Source organism: Penaeus japonicus, unplaced genomic scaffold, assembly GCF_977035675.1.
Source record: "Penaeus japonicus unplaced genomic scaffold, GWHDUDI00000001_assembly GWHDUDI00000010, whole genome shotgun sequence".
NCBI classification, from domain to species: Eukaryota; Metazoa; Arthropoda; class Malacostraca; order Decapoda; family Penaeidae; genus Penaeus; species Penaeus japonicus.
This window is the reverse complement of record NW_028234412.1, coordinates 23,989,105-24,009,104: the sequence shown is the minus strand read 5'-3', so window position 1 is coordinate 24,009,104 and position 20,000 is coordinate 23,989,105. Positions and strand designations below refer to the sequence as shown.

The 20,000-nt window shown below is 41.7% G+C and overlaps 1 protein-coding gene and 1 pseudogene across 1 annotated transcript in view; one reads left to right on the top strand and one right to left on the bottom strand.

Annotated features, from left to right (window-relative positions):
* LOC122244405 (alpha-(1,6)-fucosyltransferase-like) overlaps positions 1-20,000 on the bottom strand; it is a 35,935-nt gene that overhangs the window by 1,303 nt on the left and 14,632 nt on the right. The window contains exon 10 of the mRNA XM_086540349.1: positions 18,447-18,597. Within this exon, the coding sequence (XP_086396475.1) occupies positions 18,447-18,597 (151 nt within the window). The remainder of the gene's footprint in view (positions 1-18,446; positions 18,598-20,000) is intronic.
* Positions 5,348-7,657, top strand: LOC147471155 (uncharacterized; annotated as a pseudogene).

The following is a 20,000-nucleotide window of genomic DNA, read 5'->3' as shown; positions in this document are numbered from 1 at the left end:
ATCCCCCCTGTGCTGCTCTAAGCGACGACCGCGTGATTTTAACTGTTGCTATTCTCTTCGCTACCATTTTAATAAATAGAGAAAACGCCCTTGACTTTTGCTGAAGTCCTTTGTGAGCAACCCTCACAAACTGGTCGCAGCGTCGGGACTTTTTTCTTTTAGCAAAAAAGAGACCCAGAAACAGCCTCCGCAAAGCTCGCTCGCTACCTACCACCCGTTGCGCATCTCACACCCCGATCTAGCGCAGAACCCCCCCTGCAATCTCCAAAGAAAACGCATCGGAAATCTCCAAGCAACAAGAAATCCGGACGTCAGCCCAGCAGCCAGGCTAAGGTAGGTGTATGTTGTAATGGCAGTGTTCTCATTTCCCTCCCACCCCTCCCTTCCTTACCTATCCGTTTCCCCCAATTTCCATACTCTAAAGAAAGTTATATCTCACCTGCTTATTTTTATATATTTACTGAGTGTGTTTTTTCGTAGTGGATTGCTGTCTTTCCCTTTAATTTACGTTCTTTCCCCGCGTATAGTGAATTCAGTGTGTAGCTTCGTTTTCTTTCATGACGTCTACTACAAGGACTGGTAAATCCTTTAAAGATAGTTCTAGACCCACTTGCTGCGTTAATGGGACATCACGATTCGGATGACGACATAGTATCATCACCTGCACCATCCACCTCTCATTCTGAAAACGCTCACCCTCTCCCTCATCCTCCTGTCTTTCCCGCTGTCGCTCCTACTACACCTCCTCAAAACTCAAATTCTAGCCCTACCGCTAATCCCTCTTCCTCACCTTCTCCACCCTCAACCACTCCCCACCCACCCACCCACACTCTCTCCTCCAATATGTCGACATATCAACCTCATCAAACCTTCAATCTACTAACTAAATTTGATGGTACGTCTATGCCGATAGACAGTTTCCTGCGCGATGTAGAAATCGCCGTCAGACAAAGCGGTGTTTCTGAGAGCGATCCCTCCTTCAATAATCATTGCGTGCTTAGTGCCGAGTGTCGACTCGACATTACCTTCCCTGAGGTGCGTGACGCACTTGATGCGTTTAAGACCGCGTCTTTCAGGCCACTTGAACCTGGCCATCATTTGCAATTTGCTTCCCTTATTGCAATGAGGCCAGCCTCCTTGTCCGAAGAAGATGTTAGAATTTACTGTAACAAACTCCAAATTGCGATATGGAAATGGGTCGAGTCTATTCCATCAAATGAGCCCTGCCCCATAAAGACATGTTTCGAAGGTGACGACCACACTGCATGGATGACATATTTAACAAAAGGTATTCTCGCCTCCTCCCTACCTTCATCGGTAAGAGAAAAGGTATGGAGGCCCTGCGAATCGGTTAACATTCACTCTCTTCCCGGGGAATTCGCTAAATCGATTAAGGAAAAGGCCCCAAATGCTACCGTCCATGCAAATGTCGCCGCGCTAAACACACATCATAAAAACGAACAAGTAAACACAGACAATCGTCAAAACATTACCTCCACCCAACCATATACTCAACAACACAAACAACAACATAACCACTACAACAGAAGCAACCAACAATACAACAAACAAACAAATCAACACCATCAGCCGCGACCCTCTCAGCCCCCACCTAGACTACCACAACACCAACCATTGCCGAATAATTTCCCTGGGTCCCACAAACCTAAGCCCGCTGTTACAAACTGGTTGCCAGACCCTTACCAGTGTTTCAACTGCACCAGACATGGTCACAGTGCATCTGCTTGCCCATCGCCTCCCTCATGCCCATACCACCATCGATACACAAAACATAACTGGGCAGAATGTCGAACATTCCCTGAGCAGGTCCGAATTACGTACGACCTCCTCAAACGACGCCAGCAACAACGTCCCTCTTTTTTAGGGGTAACAAACGATCGGGTAGACGTAGGAAGTCTGCAAGACGAGCTCTGCACTACAAACAACTGGCATCCGGAATAAACCGTCCTGCTCAACATATGTCAACATCGTGCATCCCTAACGACGAAAGCCAACCTCCTCTTCTCCCTTCAGTACTTAATAATCGTCCAGCACATTTTTTCCTGGACAATGGCTCTTCTTGTAGTGTTGTATCTCTTGATACATTAAAGGAATATGGCCTCTCGTTAGATTTGCAACCGTCGCACACTACTCTTTGCGGCATTACGGGTAACACGACAAACTCTCTAGGAAAAAAAGTCATAAACATTGATATCGGTGGTATGTTTCCCCATTCCTTTGTGGTGGTGAATAAAAATTTCACCCCAGGAAATTTGCTACTCGGCCATGATTTCTTATATAGGTCTGGCATTTCCCTCCACCCGCAAAGCAACACCATCGTTTTCAACGGCGTCACCTATTTCCTCCGACAGCCCTCTTGTTTATGGACACATTCCAACCCGTTTCACCCATCAATGTTGGTATATGAAACAGAAAACGGAAAAGGCTCCCGCACACCCACCCGTACCTCCCCCTCCCCCTCCTCACCTCCCCCTCCCCCCTCCTCACATCCTCCTTCCCATTCCTCACATCCTCATTCCCCCTCCACACTTCCCCCTCCCCCCTCCTCACATCCTCCTTCCCCCTCCCGTCCCTCCCATTCCCCCTGTCGTACGCACAGTTGCTACTCCGCGCGTCAAAGTAAAATGTTCTCGTAAAAACAGTAGACAATCCCACAGCGTTCCGGTCGCAAAGACACCGGTAGCCGCGCGTAACGACGATGTTGACGACCCGCGATCTCACTCATGGACTTGCGATGATATCTTGCCACGGTTTACCCTAGTTTCAACGACTACGATTCCTCCATTTAGTGATCTCCTCTGCGACGTTTCCACGTCGATGGCAGATGGTACAGCTCTTGTACTATGCGATTATGTTAGAGTAAAAGGCTGTGCAGTTGTTCCTTCCTTGTATAATATATCAAATGGTAAATGTCAGTTACACCTCATTAACGTGACCCCAGCTCCCCTAGAAATTAGAGGCGGTGTACCGGTGTCAACTTTGAATTCACGAAGTTGCCTATTCGCGAATTCGACTTGCCTATTTCCTATCCTGTCTGCACAGCATCTCAAAACCCTCCACATCTTGATAATTCCAAAATAGATAAAATTCTAGAACAACCATTAGACTTTCATAAAGGCTATGAATTGTTAAAAGAAATTTTTAAGGATTATCCGACAATACTGCCATCCCAAGACCGTCCCATTGGAAGCACTAATCTGATTGAACACTCCATTTCCCTTGAACCCAACGCTAAGCCAATATACATACCTTCGTATAAAATCCCACACTCTAAGCGGAAGGCTCTCGAAAATGAAGTGCAAGGAATGTTGGAAATGAACATAATTAAGCCAAGTAATTCTCCCTGGGCTAGTCCCATGATTCTTGTCCCTAAAAAGGACGGATCATTTAGGCCTGTGGTGGATTACCATCGGCTCAATGCTGTTACCGTTCCCGAACCATTCCCAATCCCGAATCTCCGTCTGTTGTTACAAGATATCGGCTCTGGAAAGAAAGTTTTTTCCACTCTCGACCTTGCTAAAGGGTTTCTGCAAGTGCCCATGGCTAAAGACAGCCAGCCCCTTACAGCATTCTCCACCCACATGGGTCACTTTGAATTCCTTAGAACTCCCTTTGGACTACGCAATTCCCCTCTTATGTTCACTAGATTAATGTCAATAGTTTTAAGTAACATGATAAATGACCAAGTGTTAGTTTACTTAGATGATATTTTGATTTGTTCCCCCTCAATCTCTGAACATGAGAGGAAATTGCGACAAGTTTTCGAACGTTTGGCAGACGCAAATCTTACCATAAATCCGAGCAAATGCCAATTCTTCCGTTCAAAACTCGATTTCCTGGGCCATACCTTAACATCTGACGGTATTCTACCTAACGCAAGCAAAGTGCAAGCTGTGATTGACTTTCCTGAACCACTAAACCAAAAAGACCTTAAGTCCTTACTCGGTCTTTCCGTTTTTTATAGACCATTCATTAAAGGATATGGAACAATAGCGGCACCGCTCAACAAATTACTCAAAAAGGATGTTCCCTTTGAGTGGAATCAAGACACAGATGACTCGTTTAGGTACCTGAAATCCTTGCTTGTCAATGCACCTGTCCTGGCTTTCCCTAACTTTGAGCTGCCTTTCGTTCTCACAACTGACGCCTCTAACGTTGGACTCGGAGCAACACTCCATCAGAAGGTAAATGGTAAACTTCGGCCTATTGCCTTCGCAAGCAGAAGCCTTAAGCCTGCCGAAAGGTCATATCACACTACTGACCGCGAACTTCTGGGCATTACCTGGGCACTCCGGCAATTCCGGGAGTTGGTTATAAAATTGATGTGCACACCGACCACTCCGCCCTTACGGCCGTCTTGCATGGAAAGGATCCACATGGAAGACGAGCCCATGCCATAGAACTTTTGGCAGAGTATGACGTAACAATCGTCTACTTACCTGGCCGACAAAACGTCGTAGCGGACGCTCTTTCCCGCGCGCCGTTATCTCACTCAAATGATAAAGAATCTTTAGACTCATTCCCCCCTAGCTTTACTGAGCTTAAGAACGTCCATCCACCCGCGCCGGTGTTAGCTAACACAGCTAACCAACCCTTACATCCTCCCTCCGAGGATGATATCCGCCGCGCGCAAAACGAGGACCCAGTTTACAGTGAGTTAATACAGAAACTAGCAAGAAATGAACCCTTGGATCCGGTCGGCCGTCTTCCCGTCAGAGAATTTTTTATTAACGACAACGGCCTTCTCTTTCGCAGAGCGACCCCTAAGAAGATTAAAGGATGTCGGGGTTTCACTAGAGACATTGTAGTGATTCCGGAATCACTTGAGCCAAGAGTCCTCCAACTCGTGCATGATTCGCGAGAAGCAGCCCACTGTGGCGTGTACAAAGCCATTCAGATGGCCCGGGAAAGGTACTACTTCCCTCTTCTCATTTCCAAGGTTAAAAAACATGTCAAGTCATGTAAACGTTGCCCATATTACAAGGGTTCAACAAATCAACCTGCACCAGATACACCCCATTTTCTCTTGTATGGAATGGATAAGAGGTTACCTTATGACCTTTTTCAAACTGCACGCAAACCTGAATACTCTGACAACTATGCGGAATATTTATTAAACAGGAATAGAATTGCTTTCCACAAGGCTAAAGAATATCTTACGAAATCTAGAGACCAGATTCTCTCCTACCAACATAAAATTACTCGTCACAAATCTATCGGTATTGGCACTCTAGTATTCCGCAAGATTCATGCTAATGATTCCATGCGTCCAAAGCTCGCTCCCCGCTTTGATGGTCCCTATAGGGTAACTGAAGTTAAGAACAATAAGGCTTACTGTAAATGTTTAAGTACTAACTCTGAAACTTGGTTCCATTTTGACGTGTTAAAGAGAGCCAGTGACTACTATTCTCCTGCGGTTGAGGCTAACTAATCACAAAACCACGGTATTACCGCATCCTTTAATTCACCTGTAACTTCACTAATTTCATATCCTCTATTTCAGATGCTCGTACTGATGCTACTGGCACTGGTGTCGCCCTTACTCGTTAATTCATTAGGCCTACCCGAGAGGTTACGCGCCGTGCCCGGTGCATTAGTTGAGGATCTAGGCTTAGTGTTCCCTGTAACAGATCACATTGAAGCTAAAGTGTCCCTTCGACCCCTGTCTGACATTTCCAGCTTAGCCGTACACCACCTTGATGAGATAATAAAACTACGAAATCAGATAGCTCATGACAATTTATCACATAAGCAATTCACCATCCTCGACTCTGCCCTCAACTCCACGGTGACAACATTGCAACGCTTCGTTGTTCACAAACATCGATCTCGCCGCGGGCTGATCAATGTCGTGGGTAAAATTGCTCATTCACTTTTCGGTGTAATAGACGAGGATACCTTTACGTCTCGATTTTCAGAATATAAATCTACCTTATCTAAAATAACTAAACGCTTCGACGCTTCCATTCATTCAGTTAACGTTATCTCCGATAATATTCATGATCTAAAGTTTGCTTTTAATAACATTTCTCATTCCTTCAATAAACTTTCAGCTACAATTAGTAGTGCAAATCATTTCACAGAGCTCGCTTTCAATGTTCTATCTTATCAAATAACAGTGAACAAAGTTACAGAGCACATCAACTCCTTCGTTTCTTCTTTAATTGCAGCAGGCAAAGGAGAACTTCTTCCTAACCTTATCTCACCTCAGGACTTCCGTCCGGTTCTCCAGTTTGCAACCTCTAACAATCTTCATCCCCTTTTTACCCTCAATCAACATATTCCTTTTTATTCATCACTTAAATCTTTCCTTACTGTATCTGGTTTGTCTGTTCTCATTCCCTTAAAACCCCAATCTTCCTTCAAATCATATTCATCCCTTCCCACACATGACTAATGGTACATTCTTTACGCTACACCTACAACATTCACTCATTCTTAAAAAACTACACGGTCAAGCCATCACAGTTCCTTCAACAAACTTCCCAAAATCATGCACTCAGCCAGTCCCTCGCACCTTCGTCTGTCACTTCCGCCCATTACCACTGGACAATGACCTCCCATCTTGCCCACGCTCACTCCTCACCAATCATAACATCATTGGTCAGTGCGCATTTGGAAACATTCAGGAATCAACAAGACCCTTCGTCTTATCATTTGATGACGTGACACTTCTTTACTACTACCACCCCACTACTGCCACAGTTAAGTGTGACATCAATAAACCAGATATTGTACTAAAAGGAACATATATTCTTCCAACTTCATGCGAACTCACCACTATGTCGTTATTCATTCCGGCGACCCATTCTTATGCAACTCAAATACAAGTAAATAACGATAACATCACACCCATGTTGTTAGACCTACCTGTTTTTAATATTACCATCCCTAAACTCAGCATTAAACCTACATCTCTATTACAGGAATTTACTTATAGAGACTCATTGCCTGATTTCCATAATACTTATTACTATCCAATTTTCGTAACAGGAGCAGGCATGGTAATAATGGCATTGCTGTTTCTGGCATGCTATGTAGTATCTTACCGTCACGTCGAAAAGAAAAAAAAGCGACCTTCAGCTCCAGAGTTCACCCCCCTTAATATTAAACAAGGTCCTTATTCTCAGGTTAATCATTGACTACTAATGAGATATGCCTTCTCTTAGTGTAAGTATTTTAATTCTTACTCTCCATCCTATCTTTCTACTACTTACCTTACCTCTAATTCCCATACCAATCCTCTCCCCATCTTACCCTTAGCACCGCTAACCATACATACACTTGCTATGCACCGGGCAGCCGTGACTTCTTTGCAGGACCCATAATCTTCGACGATTCAACAAGACCGGCTGGCAATCCAGCCTCATCAACCCTAGTGTTTTGAAGCCGTCGCCCTGAGTACCAGCGCCTTCACAACAGTGGGGGTTTCGTTGCATAACAAGGATACACTTCTCGGGTGTTGAGTTGACGCGATTGTGGTGAGAGAGAGAATCAGTAACACACTATTCTCTCAAATTCTCTTTTATGTAACCTGACCATACTGGCCAATCAGTTGATATTGCATTTACTGCATGTCGGGACGCCATGCATAAGCGTGGTCGAGCGGTCTGAGGATTGCAAAGAGGGTTGCAACATATGGGTTCTCTTATAGCAACAGACATAGACAAATCACGCTCAGTCGAACTTTAAGCGCAGTATAGAAACAACCGACAAACACCATTTTACAACTTCATCCCTTCCAGCTATTTCCTGAGGGACACCTTAACCGCGCCAAGACCTCACTGTCGCTCCAACACCTGCAGATCTGAGACCTTATCAGCCGCGGCCACTCCCAGGGGATTGAACAGATGTCGCGAGGACCCACGCCCAGCCGGCATTTATGCAGGTGCACCCTGGATTAATTTCGAGAAGTTTCCCACGCCAACCAAGCAGTCCGAGTCCTCCTCGCAGCTGACCTTTGACCTGTTCCCCGAAGGAGAGGCAGAACACTCCGTGGCCTCACAGCATCGCCATCCCCCCTGTGCTGCTCTAAGCGACGACCGCGTGATTTTAACTGTTGCTATTCTCTTCGCTACCACTTTAATAAATAGAGAAAACGCCCTTGACTTTTGCTGAAGTCCTTTGTGAGCAACCCTCACAGAGAGACTGAGAAGCAGAGAGAGAGAGAGAGAGGCAGAGAGAGAGAGAGAGAGATTGATTTGATTTTGATATGTTTATTCATACTATATACATTGTATACACATGAATAGGCATAGGAACTATGCCTAAATGATTTGTACAGTTCATGTTAGATTCTGAGACATACATTGTTGGTAAAGCAGATATTACTGTGACCCTGTCAATCAATAAGCTAGGGCAAAGCTATACATAAGACATAGTAGTGCATGTATATCACTCTAGAGAGACCTTGCAATTTTATCTATTACAGGCAAAGTCCTTGTGTTTACGTAATATATCTGATAAAATGCCGTCCTCTATAAAGGATGTTGCAATACTGTACAAAGTTTTACGTTCAAACCTTTCTCGAAACTCTTCAATTAGAGGACATATCATCACATAGTAGTCAAGGGTGTGTGAATAGGGCTGACTGCACAACTTGCATTCAGTTCCCCCAGCATTGTTTGAAACACTATACTCCCAGTAATATTTGTAGCCAAGCCGTAACCTTGCGGTCACTACATCAAGCTGTCTCGTAACTCTGTTTGTACTGCCGTAGATATGCTTTGTCTTTGACATAGCATTATGGTGAATGATTGATCCGCTTGTATCTTGCTCAACATTTCTATCGGTTTCAGTCTGAGTGGAGTGCTTTTTCTCTAAGATCTTACGTACATGCTCAGTTGTTACACCAATGTCATACTCAATAGTATCCATATGACTGCATGATCTAGATAGAGCATCAGCCATATCGTGTAACTCTAGATTAATGTGTGATGGTACCCACAGTATTTTAGTGGTTACATCCTACAGAAACAATCTGTTCAACCTATGCCTCGCTGTTGACACGAGTCCCGTGTTATTATTTCTGTATGAGTTTAGAGCAAGAAGTGAGGAGAGGGAGTCTGTTATGAGAGTACTGATCCCCCGTGCGATCGGCTATCTTAAGAGCAACAAGTAAAGTAAACAGTTCTGCCTGCAGGATGGACGCCCAGTTGTTGAGTCTGAAACCAACATCGCTAATCCTTCCAGTGGCATCGCATACGATTGCAGTGCATGCGGCTGAACCTGTGGCTGGAATGACCGATCCATCAGTGTAAATAAGTTGTTTCATCATATTCTTGCTTAATCTCGTGAATTTGCTTCAGATTGTCCTTTCTTACTTTAGCTTTCAGGTGGGCATTGTTTTCAATTTTTTTTTTTTTTTTTTGAGGGACACTTGCTTTGATGATGTCGAAGTGCTTTATCTCCCATGGCGGAACAGAATGTTTTTGAGGGATGCCTTTGCAGAACTCTATCAATATTATGGTTTCGAAGCTCTGAGCATGTTTTCTTGACCCAAGTAGATCTGTGGCGCCCCGTGGAAAAGCAATTTAACAAAGATTCCTTGGCTATACTGTCATCTGGCGATCTTAATAATTTTATTGCTGTCATTGTGTTGATTTTTGTGATCCTATCAGTAATGCTTGGCAATCCGAATTCTTTCCTCATGTTCAAGACCTTAGTAGTATTTGGACATCCCAGGATTATCCTCATTGCCACATTTTGCATTACTTCTAGCCTTCTAATTGTTCGGGATGTCTGTGTTACTAGAGCTGATGCAGCATAATCAATGAGGGGTCTTATGTAAGCTGTATACATCATTCTTACAATTCGTATGTTTGCCCCCGAAGTTACATTATTGCCAGCAACTGCTCGTAGAGCAGCTAATCTACTCTTAAATTTTTGATTGATCACCTCAACATCTTTGGCCGTATGTGGAATATTTACTCCGAGATATCAAAATGACTCAACCTGAGCTATACTATCACCATCTGTATTGAACTGTTTATCTCGATCTTTTACATTATGACTATATACCTTGGTCTTATCTATTGAAATAATCAATCCTAGTTCATTGCAGACCGACGATATTGTCTGCAGTGCACATATACAGTCTTGATAGTTTCTAGTATGAATATCATCAGATCCACTGTAATATATGTCCCCTGATTCCCATCAGGGATACTTCGTGTAGGATTATTTGCCTATTGGCTGTGTCAAATGCAGACTTCAAATCCAGGAAAATAGTGAACCCATTGCCTCCAAGAATTGACAGAAATGTTGTTATACAATTTTGAACACTCTTGTCTGGCATAAATCCATAAAGAGCTGGAGACATTTTATCTTTAATTCTAAATAATAGCCGATTTAGTATGACTCTTTCAAAAGTTTTACAAAGACAACTAGTTAAGGAAATCTGTCTGTATTCCCCTGGAGCTGTCTTTGGTATTGGTGTTATAATACTCTGTGTCCAGGATATTGGTAGCACACCCTTTTCATAAATGAGTCGGATCACCAGGGACATTTCTGAGTAGTCTAATGAAGTCATACGTGATGCCATCCTCACCAGGAGCTGTTGAATTGCCTCTGGTGAAAGCAGCATCAAGCTCGGTCTCAGTAAACGAAATATCGCAATCATCATACTGCTCAATCATCGAGTCAATCAATTCCCTCATGCCTGTATAAGATTCGCATAAGAGAGCAGATGATTCACTATTCAGTGAGTCAGGGCTGGATATCTTAGCATATCTGTAGATGAGCTCATTTGCTTTTTCTCGAGGATTTGGATGTGCGATCTGAGATTTTTTTTTTTCCTTTTATCCTATTAATACCCTCCCATGCTTTTCCTATTGTTGTTGAGTTATTTAGTGAATTGACAAACTTCTCCCACTTTTCTTGTTGCAATAATGCAACTCTGTCTCAAACTGCTTGAAGAGCCTCCTGAAACAGTTCTAGTAAAGGAGCTGTTCTGTTTCTTCTGTATGCCCTACCAATCTTTCGAGCATTGTGTTTTCAGGTTGTTAATAGAGAATCTTTGTTATTGCTATATAAGTTCGAGGAAGGGACGCAAATTTTCTTTACATTCTGAATTGCAATGTCTTGATACTTGTATATCTTAGAAACCAGATCATCATTGAAGCTGCATGGGCAGACTGGATATGTACCAGTCGTCAATATACTGAACAAAATCAGATATCTTGTCAACTGGGATTTTTATCCTCCTCTTAAAATCACTTGTGAGCTGCGCATTACAGGGAACTTTTATCTCCGACAATAGAGCAAAATGGTTGGACAATAGGTCGTCAGTAATCTTGGATGTATGCCCAGTGTCATACAAATGAAAACCAATACATCGGTCAAGAATTCCACCACAAAGTCATGACTGCTTAATAATCTTAAAAGTCTCGATCCATTTCTATTGGTGCGAACGGGATCACCGAGCTGAGTGTGGCGTGCGTTAAAGTCTCCAACTATAACAGTAGGTTCTGAGTAAATGCAGTCAGGCAACGCATCTATGTCAAATAGATTTGCTTGTGCATACAGATTAACATTAAGCGTTGAGGTTCCAATATAGATCTTTATTCCATGGAACTGTGTACCCTTACTTTGACCTTTATGAGGTAAAACTGTATGCGGCAAAGTCTTTTTGACATACATAACACACAAGTTATGCGTTTGAAGCTTGTACGAAATATAGGACAATATTTTAGGTACATGCTCACCCTTAGATAATCTGCATTCCTGTAGACAAATTACATCAATGTTATCGTTGGACACTTTCTTGAGCAAATCGGGTAGTCACTTCCTAAGTGAGGCAATGTTCCAACTCAGGAAGGTGATCCCTTTATAGTTCGTCACCTCAGCGTCATCCATTCTTAAACTGGGGATACGTTTTTAGTTTTTTTATGTGTTCATTTACCATCTTAAAGCTGAATAGAACTTCCTGTTTATTTTTCTCGGACAAGTTCTTATTTCCTATTAGTTCTTTTACTGATTTCCCAGCTTTTTTCAGTAAGCTTTCGGTTTCGTCCTTCGTCATCCCTTGCTCATTTTTTTGTGCGTTCCCGTTATCAGTTATTCCTATAATTTTTTTCAGTTCATTAATCTTGGATCTTTGTATTTCAATGATCTCTCTTAGTTGCTCAACGGGTTTTGTAAATTCACTCGTACTTTTTTCAAGAGCAACTACAATTTTTTCTGACATATCCTTTACCGTTTTATCAATAATTTCACTTATTTCATTACATATAACTGCAGAAGCAGTATCAGTTTCTCCAGCCTGTTTTGTAATGTCTTGGTTGGTAACTGCTGGTCCTTCGGCGTTATCACTAATGTTTTCGACTGGCCGAGCAGCCTGGTTGTGGCCCAATTCCGGCCATTTGTCGCCCTGATGCCCCTCGGGATGAGATGCACCACTCCGACGCACCTGGTGCCATGCATTACCGCGAGGTACCTCACTTAGCTCGGCAGCCTGATGCGTTGCATCGTTGTGTGCGCGCAATGGTAGTTGTTGTGGTCCCTTGCTCTCGATAGAGGGTTTATTTTGGCAGTCCTGATGCCATGCTCGTACATCTTTTTTGTTGCAGTTTATGCATTGCTCGTGTATTTTTTCACCCTTTTCAATTTAGTTGTTGCACTCTTGTGTGGGCTGCTTTCCTGCGTAGATGCCACACCAGTAGGTTTTAGACCTGCACTTTTCAGCCACATGCCCCCAACGTTGACATTTGTAGCAACGTCATGCAGGCGTATTGTAGTAAGCAATCCGCAGTGGGCGGTAGGCCCCAGGAACCCAGATTTTTTTCCGGGGGAGGCTCGGGTCCTGTCCATTCGGCCACCACTGCCTCTTTTCCCTTCAGGCACTTGGGCCTCGCCAGGTGTTCATGGGCCTCTATTATGTTCACCTCTTGATGAACGCTAAGCCCAAAAATAATCATATCGACCCTTGGCGATTTGGCCTTGGGTGCTGTTGGTACGTGGAGCTTGATTCTACTGTATTCTCTGTTCAGAAGATCTTCAATTACATCTCTTTTTCTTTCAACCATTATGTATGTGTTCATCTCTCCTGAATATAATTTTGGTGCCATGATGCTGTTTAGTGGCATGCAACAGCCATCTGTACTTCGAGGCAACATCTGTGTCTTTCGGAAAGTCTAGCCTTACCCTCTGATCTTGAGGTATGTAGCCTTCCTCACATTTTGCAGGTCGTAAGGGCCGTCGGTTGTTGTTGCGAGTTTGTCCGTTTTTCAGTGGTCCGGCTTCAGCGTTCGATTTCTTTGGGTGCTTCTTCTTGTTTTGCACAAGTGTGAATCCGTTGTCGTCAGTTTCGTCTTGTGGGGGAATATCATTCTCCTTTCCTTTAGGTTCTACCTCGGTGTCGTTTGTGGATTTCTTCAATTTCTTTTGCGGGTTTTCGCATTTCCCGTTAAGGTCGCCGTTGCTGCCGCAATCCATAGTGATGTCTTCGTTGCTAAGTGTTGCTGGCCTTTTACTTGTCAAGGGTTCGTTTTCCATGTCCATTCCTGGGTCGGTTGGGGCCTCAGACGCCGGTATGGCAGCACTAGCCATGACATCAGATTTAACCCGGCGAGGGTATTCCCCGAATTGCCTTAGGACATGCCTGAGGTCCGACAAGGTCAACACAGGTGAACTCTCAGGGTATGCTGTTGTTTTGTTTGTATTACTATCCCTCTATTTGATTAGGATTGACCCTAGTGGTCACTCCCCGACCTAACTTTGTTGACAAGGGGCATAGTCAAACAGACGCTCAGATCCAAAACCAGGTCATGTGCTAAAGCTGTGATTGACTCCGGTGCGAATTTCACTCGCTTTCTATCACTTTATCACTATAGAAATTGTAATCACCATAACACTTATGTAGACAAAGCATCACTCACTGGCTCACTATTTATCTGATAGATTCGAAAGATCTAATTGTCAGGATTATCAAATCACCTAAGGTCAGGTCACTAGGTCACGAGAGAGGACAAAAACACATCTGCTCTGTGAGATCACTGGCTCTAAACTGAGAGAGAGAGAGAGAGAAGCAGAGAGAGAAAATTAAGCAAAGGGGGAGTGTGGAATGCGAAAACAAGCGAGAAAAAGTCAGATCCGGCTGCGGCGTCGGAAGAATTGTTTGCTTTTATCCTTGATTACTTGGTTTATTCTTCCTTTAGCTTTGGCATCTGCCCAAGTACAACCATTTAACTTTTAAAAGAGACTAAGATGAATGTTGGAGCCTCAGAAGTAGAAAAAAAAAGCGAGAAGCAGGCCAATGCGCTACTGCAGCGTTGGGGGACATGTTTGTTCCATCTGCTTTTATTTTCTAAGCTTGTTTTTTCTCTTTTTCTGGCTTTTGCTGAACTACAACTAATCACCTTTCACATGAAACCAAGATGAATGTCTTAGCCTAAGAAATAGTTTTATAACTAGTGCTTCAACTGATTGCTAAATATATGGGACAATGTGGTTCCCCATGTGTGAAGGAGTCGAGTGGCGTCAAGTTTGGGTTACTCTCTCGGGATAAGGACAATAGAAATATCTATTGATGTCTAGATATCAGTAGCTATATAGAATTATTTGCTTGAGTCTTGCTTGACAACTTTTTTAGTGGCAATGTCTCGACAAAATCTCCAACTATGGGTAAAAAAAACGACCTTTTGCATCGAGATAAATAATTAGATATATAGTGCTAATAGCGTTAATAGCGATAAACCAACACTATGGTGAAGCTGCGTCGTTCGGCACAGGAGGGGTAGGGTTGGGAATCTCTATAATCTTTGTCCAGCCACCGGCTGGACAAAGAAAAAAGAAAACTGACACACTCACACAGATGGCAAGGGGATATGGAGACAAGTGACCTTACCTATTACGTCTAAGTGCCGATCAAAAGTGTTATGGAACTCAACAATTAATATCAAAGATATATGTAATATAAATTGCAAGTAAGATGACTTTCATTAAGATAATAGAGGAACAGCCAAAAGGATGGACATGCTTTTGTCAGAGCAGAAATGCGGTGCACTTTTGTACACGTCCCTTACACAAACAGAAGTCAGTAAATCTTCAATCACTAAATATATTTAAACACTCCAGATGAAGGTTAAGAATACAACCTCTGACACTAACTGGTAGCAAGGACAGGGTTAGAACTTAGAACGAGGTAAAACGATTGAGAAGCACAAATAAACTTCTTATGTCACATGACGATGGAAGAAATAACACGAGAGAAAGAGATTGGTAAAGGACTATACCTTGTATCTGAGGAATTCCAACATAGGAAGTCCAAACTTTCACCAGCAATCATCGTCTATTCTATATAGAGTCGATGGTACTAAGATGCCCACCCTTAACAGTTATGTCGAATGGATAGAGAAAATTAAAGAGAAGTTTAAAATAACGAAAGACCACATCAGATGCCTTTGACAAATCGAGAATGACAGGTTGCCTTAAGTTCTCTTACATCTCGATATGCCATATACCATTCTTATCATTTACCTCTCTCGTTTGCATTAATAGAATGAATAACTTTACAAAGAGAGATATGTGATGATGTGTCTCAATTAGCATACATCTGTAATTTTGTAAAACTACATTATATGCCTTTCACAATGCAGATTCCTTTGAAAAGAGAAATTCAAATATTTGGTTTGCATGATATACAAGTACGAAGATAACGCAAATAAATTTAAACAAATGGTCGTGATATCGTCAGCATGTTCAAAATCTGTCACCCTAAATAGTTTCATTGAATTTGGGTGTCTTTAAAAGAAACAATGAAAAGCTTAAGACAAGAGGAAATGCTAGTAAATTTAGTGCTTAACGAACTCCACATCAAGAAAAAAAATACATACGAGGAGGGGGGATTGCATAGTATAACCTCTGATGCTAGTGAACTTTTATGCTGTCATCAGTCCTTTCCCCAAATGAACATGCAGTTGCTCTATATCTGGTTTAACAAACTTACTGCAGATAAGCTTTTTGAATTGGTCAACAATGTATTACAAAAGGTCTGTAAAAGCTATAAAGTCATAGAAAATGTATTTAATTTTAATTGCATACAAATGTATGTTTCAAAAGTTTTGTAATGGAGATATTACTTCCTTTGGTGAAAATCCACCTTTATCATTTAAGACAATTCACCCGCTTAAATGCAAAAGAAACCACTCGCTAGATTAGCAGAATTATCACGGCGCCCCATGTGTGAAGTCATCAGAGCGAGGCTGAATCCCTATTCTCTAGGCTTTGGCTCTACACAGTATCCAGTCCTAGCCATACGCCTAAATTTGCATGGGAAAAGCTAAAATATGCCTCCCTTCCCCCAACACCAACAATGTAAAGTATTTTCTGCTAGTTAAGGACTTCCTGAAAGCTCAACAATATCTGAGTGAGTTTTGAGTCTCAGGATCTCGTAGAATTATTTGTGATATATCAAGTAGAATGTCTTCTTGAGGAGGATGTTGGTTGTGGGAAGTTCATGTCTGAAATGAACGATGATGCTTTATCATATTGTAGATTAATCTAGTCTTTGGTGCCAAAAAGATAAAATGAAACACCTTGTCTGATGTGCTGAGCAGTGTAATGTCTCAGTGTTGCTCCAGTCGTGGCTACCCCCTTTCTCTTTTCAGTGAGATATGTTCATGCTGTTTCAAGACGTACAGTGGAATGTAACTAAACTACGAGGTAACAGCCAGGACTGCTTGTTATCTCTGTAGCATAAGTCCGCTATCAGATTTCAGAAGTTCAGCAAGGAGGCAGCAAATATCTGCTACCTCTCGATCACTTGTAATTCACCTTCCTAAACCTAGGAGGTTACTCACTGATAGGGAGATCAGGCACCGCGTCCACAATACCACCGAAGTTCAAGCTATCCTTCGGCAAATCAACCTGATGCCTTTGTTGAGTTACTCGGCTAAATAGGCTAAATATCTGAGACGACTTGACCATCTGCTGAATGGACTACAGTCGCTTGAGGGGAGAGCTTGGCATTCAGTTTTCTCAATGATAGCAGAATGCGGAATATTTACTAGGAAATGCGCAGTCAAGCTGTATAACACGCAATCAATACTCTCCATTGTCTTTAGTGATATAAAGTTCTACTTTATTTTCCCGAAGTTAACAGTGGATTCCTGTGCCACTTTAAATGTTTCACATTTGAAGGTGTCCTTCAATGCTACAGGTCCAACATGTTATAAAGCACTCCGTTTGTTCAGGTGAAACACCATGGAGCAGTCTGAGGGCAGAAATTAGAGCAGACCTTGACAGTTGCCACAACCATTCCATGATCAGCACCACGGTCCTCTGTACTCCAGACAACCCAATGGTTCTAGAGAATGCTCTAAGTATTAAGAAGATTTGTTGATCCCCTTTTCTATATTTCCTTCATTAATTGTACTAGCTGGGTCCAACAATGCGGGTCAGAGAGATAGTCCCAAGTGCTGGGAATCTTCAACCTCTGCTGCCTTGCAAAGTTCCGGGTAAGGAGGACGTTCTTACCACCTGTACCAACCCCATAGCCATGGGGGACAGGCAGACACCTCTGTCACAACTTTATACTATACTGAAGTCTCCCAGTACAATACGAATATTTCATTAATGACTAATCTCTGCAGCAAAAGTTTGTTTGGCATAAGAGTTCTCTTTCCCATCAGGTTTATAAGTGTTGATAGTAGTGCACATGGTAATAAGAGACATGAAGCTGAATGAGTGATTCAGCCTCGGCACAGCTACAGCAGATGCTCACTGACTGATGCTACCTCTGCGAGGTATTATAGTGATATAGCGTGATATAAATAGTGTCTGTGATACTTTAAACCAATGAGGCAACAGATTATGCCTAATATTGTGATATTAGTTGTATTATGATTTATTTTACTGCAGTGATATTATTTCCAAAATTACTGCATGTTACATGAAATCACATGTATTATTATTTACTTTGTTTGCCATATTTACGTTTCGTTCTATGTACAATATTTATGTACCTTTATGTACGAGAATAATATTTCTCTTGTGCGACACTTTTTAAATGTATCTCTTACATCTGGCAACAACATCGGTGACGATAGAATCGAAGGGGAGAGCCAGAATGTCCTGCTTTATTTTGTTGTGTAAACACCTCCAAAGAACCTTTAGTTTAAGCTTGGTGTTTAATACTCCCACAGGTTTAGAGGTTTCACCATAGAGCATACAACATCCATTTCCGAAGATCTGAAACAGGTATGATTACCCACTGGAGGTGATACCCATCATTGCTGCCCGATTGATTTGCCGCTAGTTTTTGATGACAGAAATGATGGATATAATAACAATGGGAATGATGCTAATAATAAGATTGAGGATGTAACGAAGATAACGTTGGCAGTGAACATGTCTATCAATATTGATATTGAAAAAAAAAACTATATAAAACCCTAACACACACAAACACAGCCAAAAATACATACATTGGAAGACATGCCACACACGAGGAAGTCTGAGCGAGAGAGAAAGTAGATGTCGGCCATGAAATTTCTGACGTTCTCTTCGGTCCTTCTGAGGCTCAGGCTGGCGGTGGCTACGCTCTTCTCGTTGCAAACTATGTCATAATTGGGGTATCTGGAGGAGGGAGGACATAGATAGGATTGAGAGATATATTTATAGGTTCATATATGTGTGTGTGTGTGAGAGAGAGAGAGAGAGAGAGTGTGTGTGTGTGTGTGTGTATGTATGTATACACACACACATACCAATATATATATATATATATACATATATATATATATATATATATATATATATATATATGTCTGTGTGTATGTATATATATACATGTATATATATATATATATATATATATATATATATATATATATATATATATATATATATATATGTATGTGTGTATGTATATATATGTATGTGTATATATATATATATATATATATATATATATATTTTTATATATATATATATATATATATATATATATATATATATATATATATATATATAACATCAGCTATAGACTTGCCTCGAGGGAAACGCAATCGTATTATAAACTAGATAACCAAGGCTGTGTGATCTAAACAAGAAATGTTCAATCTCTCTAACAGACCACAAACAGATAAAGAAAAAGATGCTCTGTCACTTGGGGTTGGTCAAGTTTTTTTTTTATTTGAACGATTATGTCACATGTTCAAAGGTTGTAGCATTATTAAAGACACATTCAGCTCGATATATAGAAAAATCTCTGCTCTTGCCAACAAGGTCTATGTCCAACAAGGCAGGGAAACTGCTTATACTTCAGATCTTTTTCATATAACCACTGCTACTCTTCGAAATTTAAAAGACGATGATAGTACTATAACAACTAAGCCTGATAAAGGCAAAGGCATAGTTATACTAAACAAAAGAGATTATGTTAATAAGTTATCTGCTTTACTGCCAGACTCATCAAAATTTCTGATTTTGAATGTTAACCTAGCCACCCATCTCCTCAAACTTGAAGATAAATTAAACAGAATATTACATCCGTTAACGACAATCCTCGACGAAACCATATATAACGTTATTTTCGCAGCTGGTTCTTGTCCTGGATTCCTGTTTAGTCTCCCCAAAGTCCACGAGATCGGTACTCCCCTGATGCCTATCATTTCATCCATCGGCACTTTTAGCTATAACTTGGCTAAATTTCTGGTACGGATTATTCAACCCTTAACCAATAATGAATATACTACTCGCAATACTGTAAATTTCGTAAATAAAATTAAATACCTGAGAGTTGATGACACCACTGTTATGGCTAGCTTTGGTGTTGAATCTTTGTTTATAAATGTTCCCCTGGCAGAAACTACCAAAATCATAATCAATTATACGTCAGAGGAATCGTTGTCTAAGTTCGGTTTAAATGAGAAACAGTTTGAGTCTCTTCTGAATATTGCCACCAAAGATTCAATTTTTACCTTTGGACACCATTTACACACTCAAGTAGATGGCGTAGCTATGGGTCCTCCTTTTGG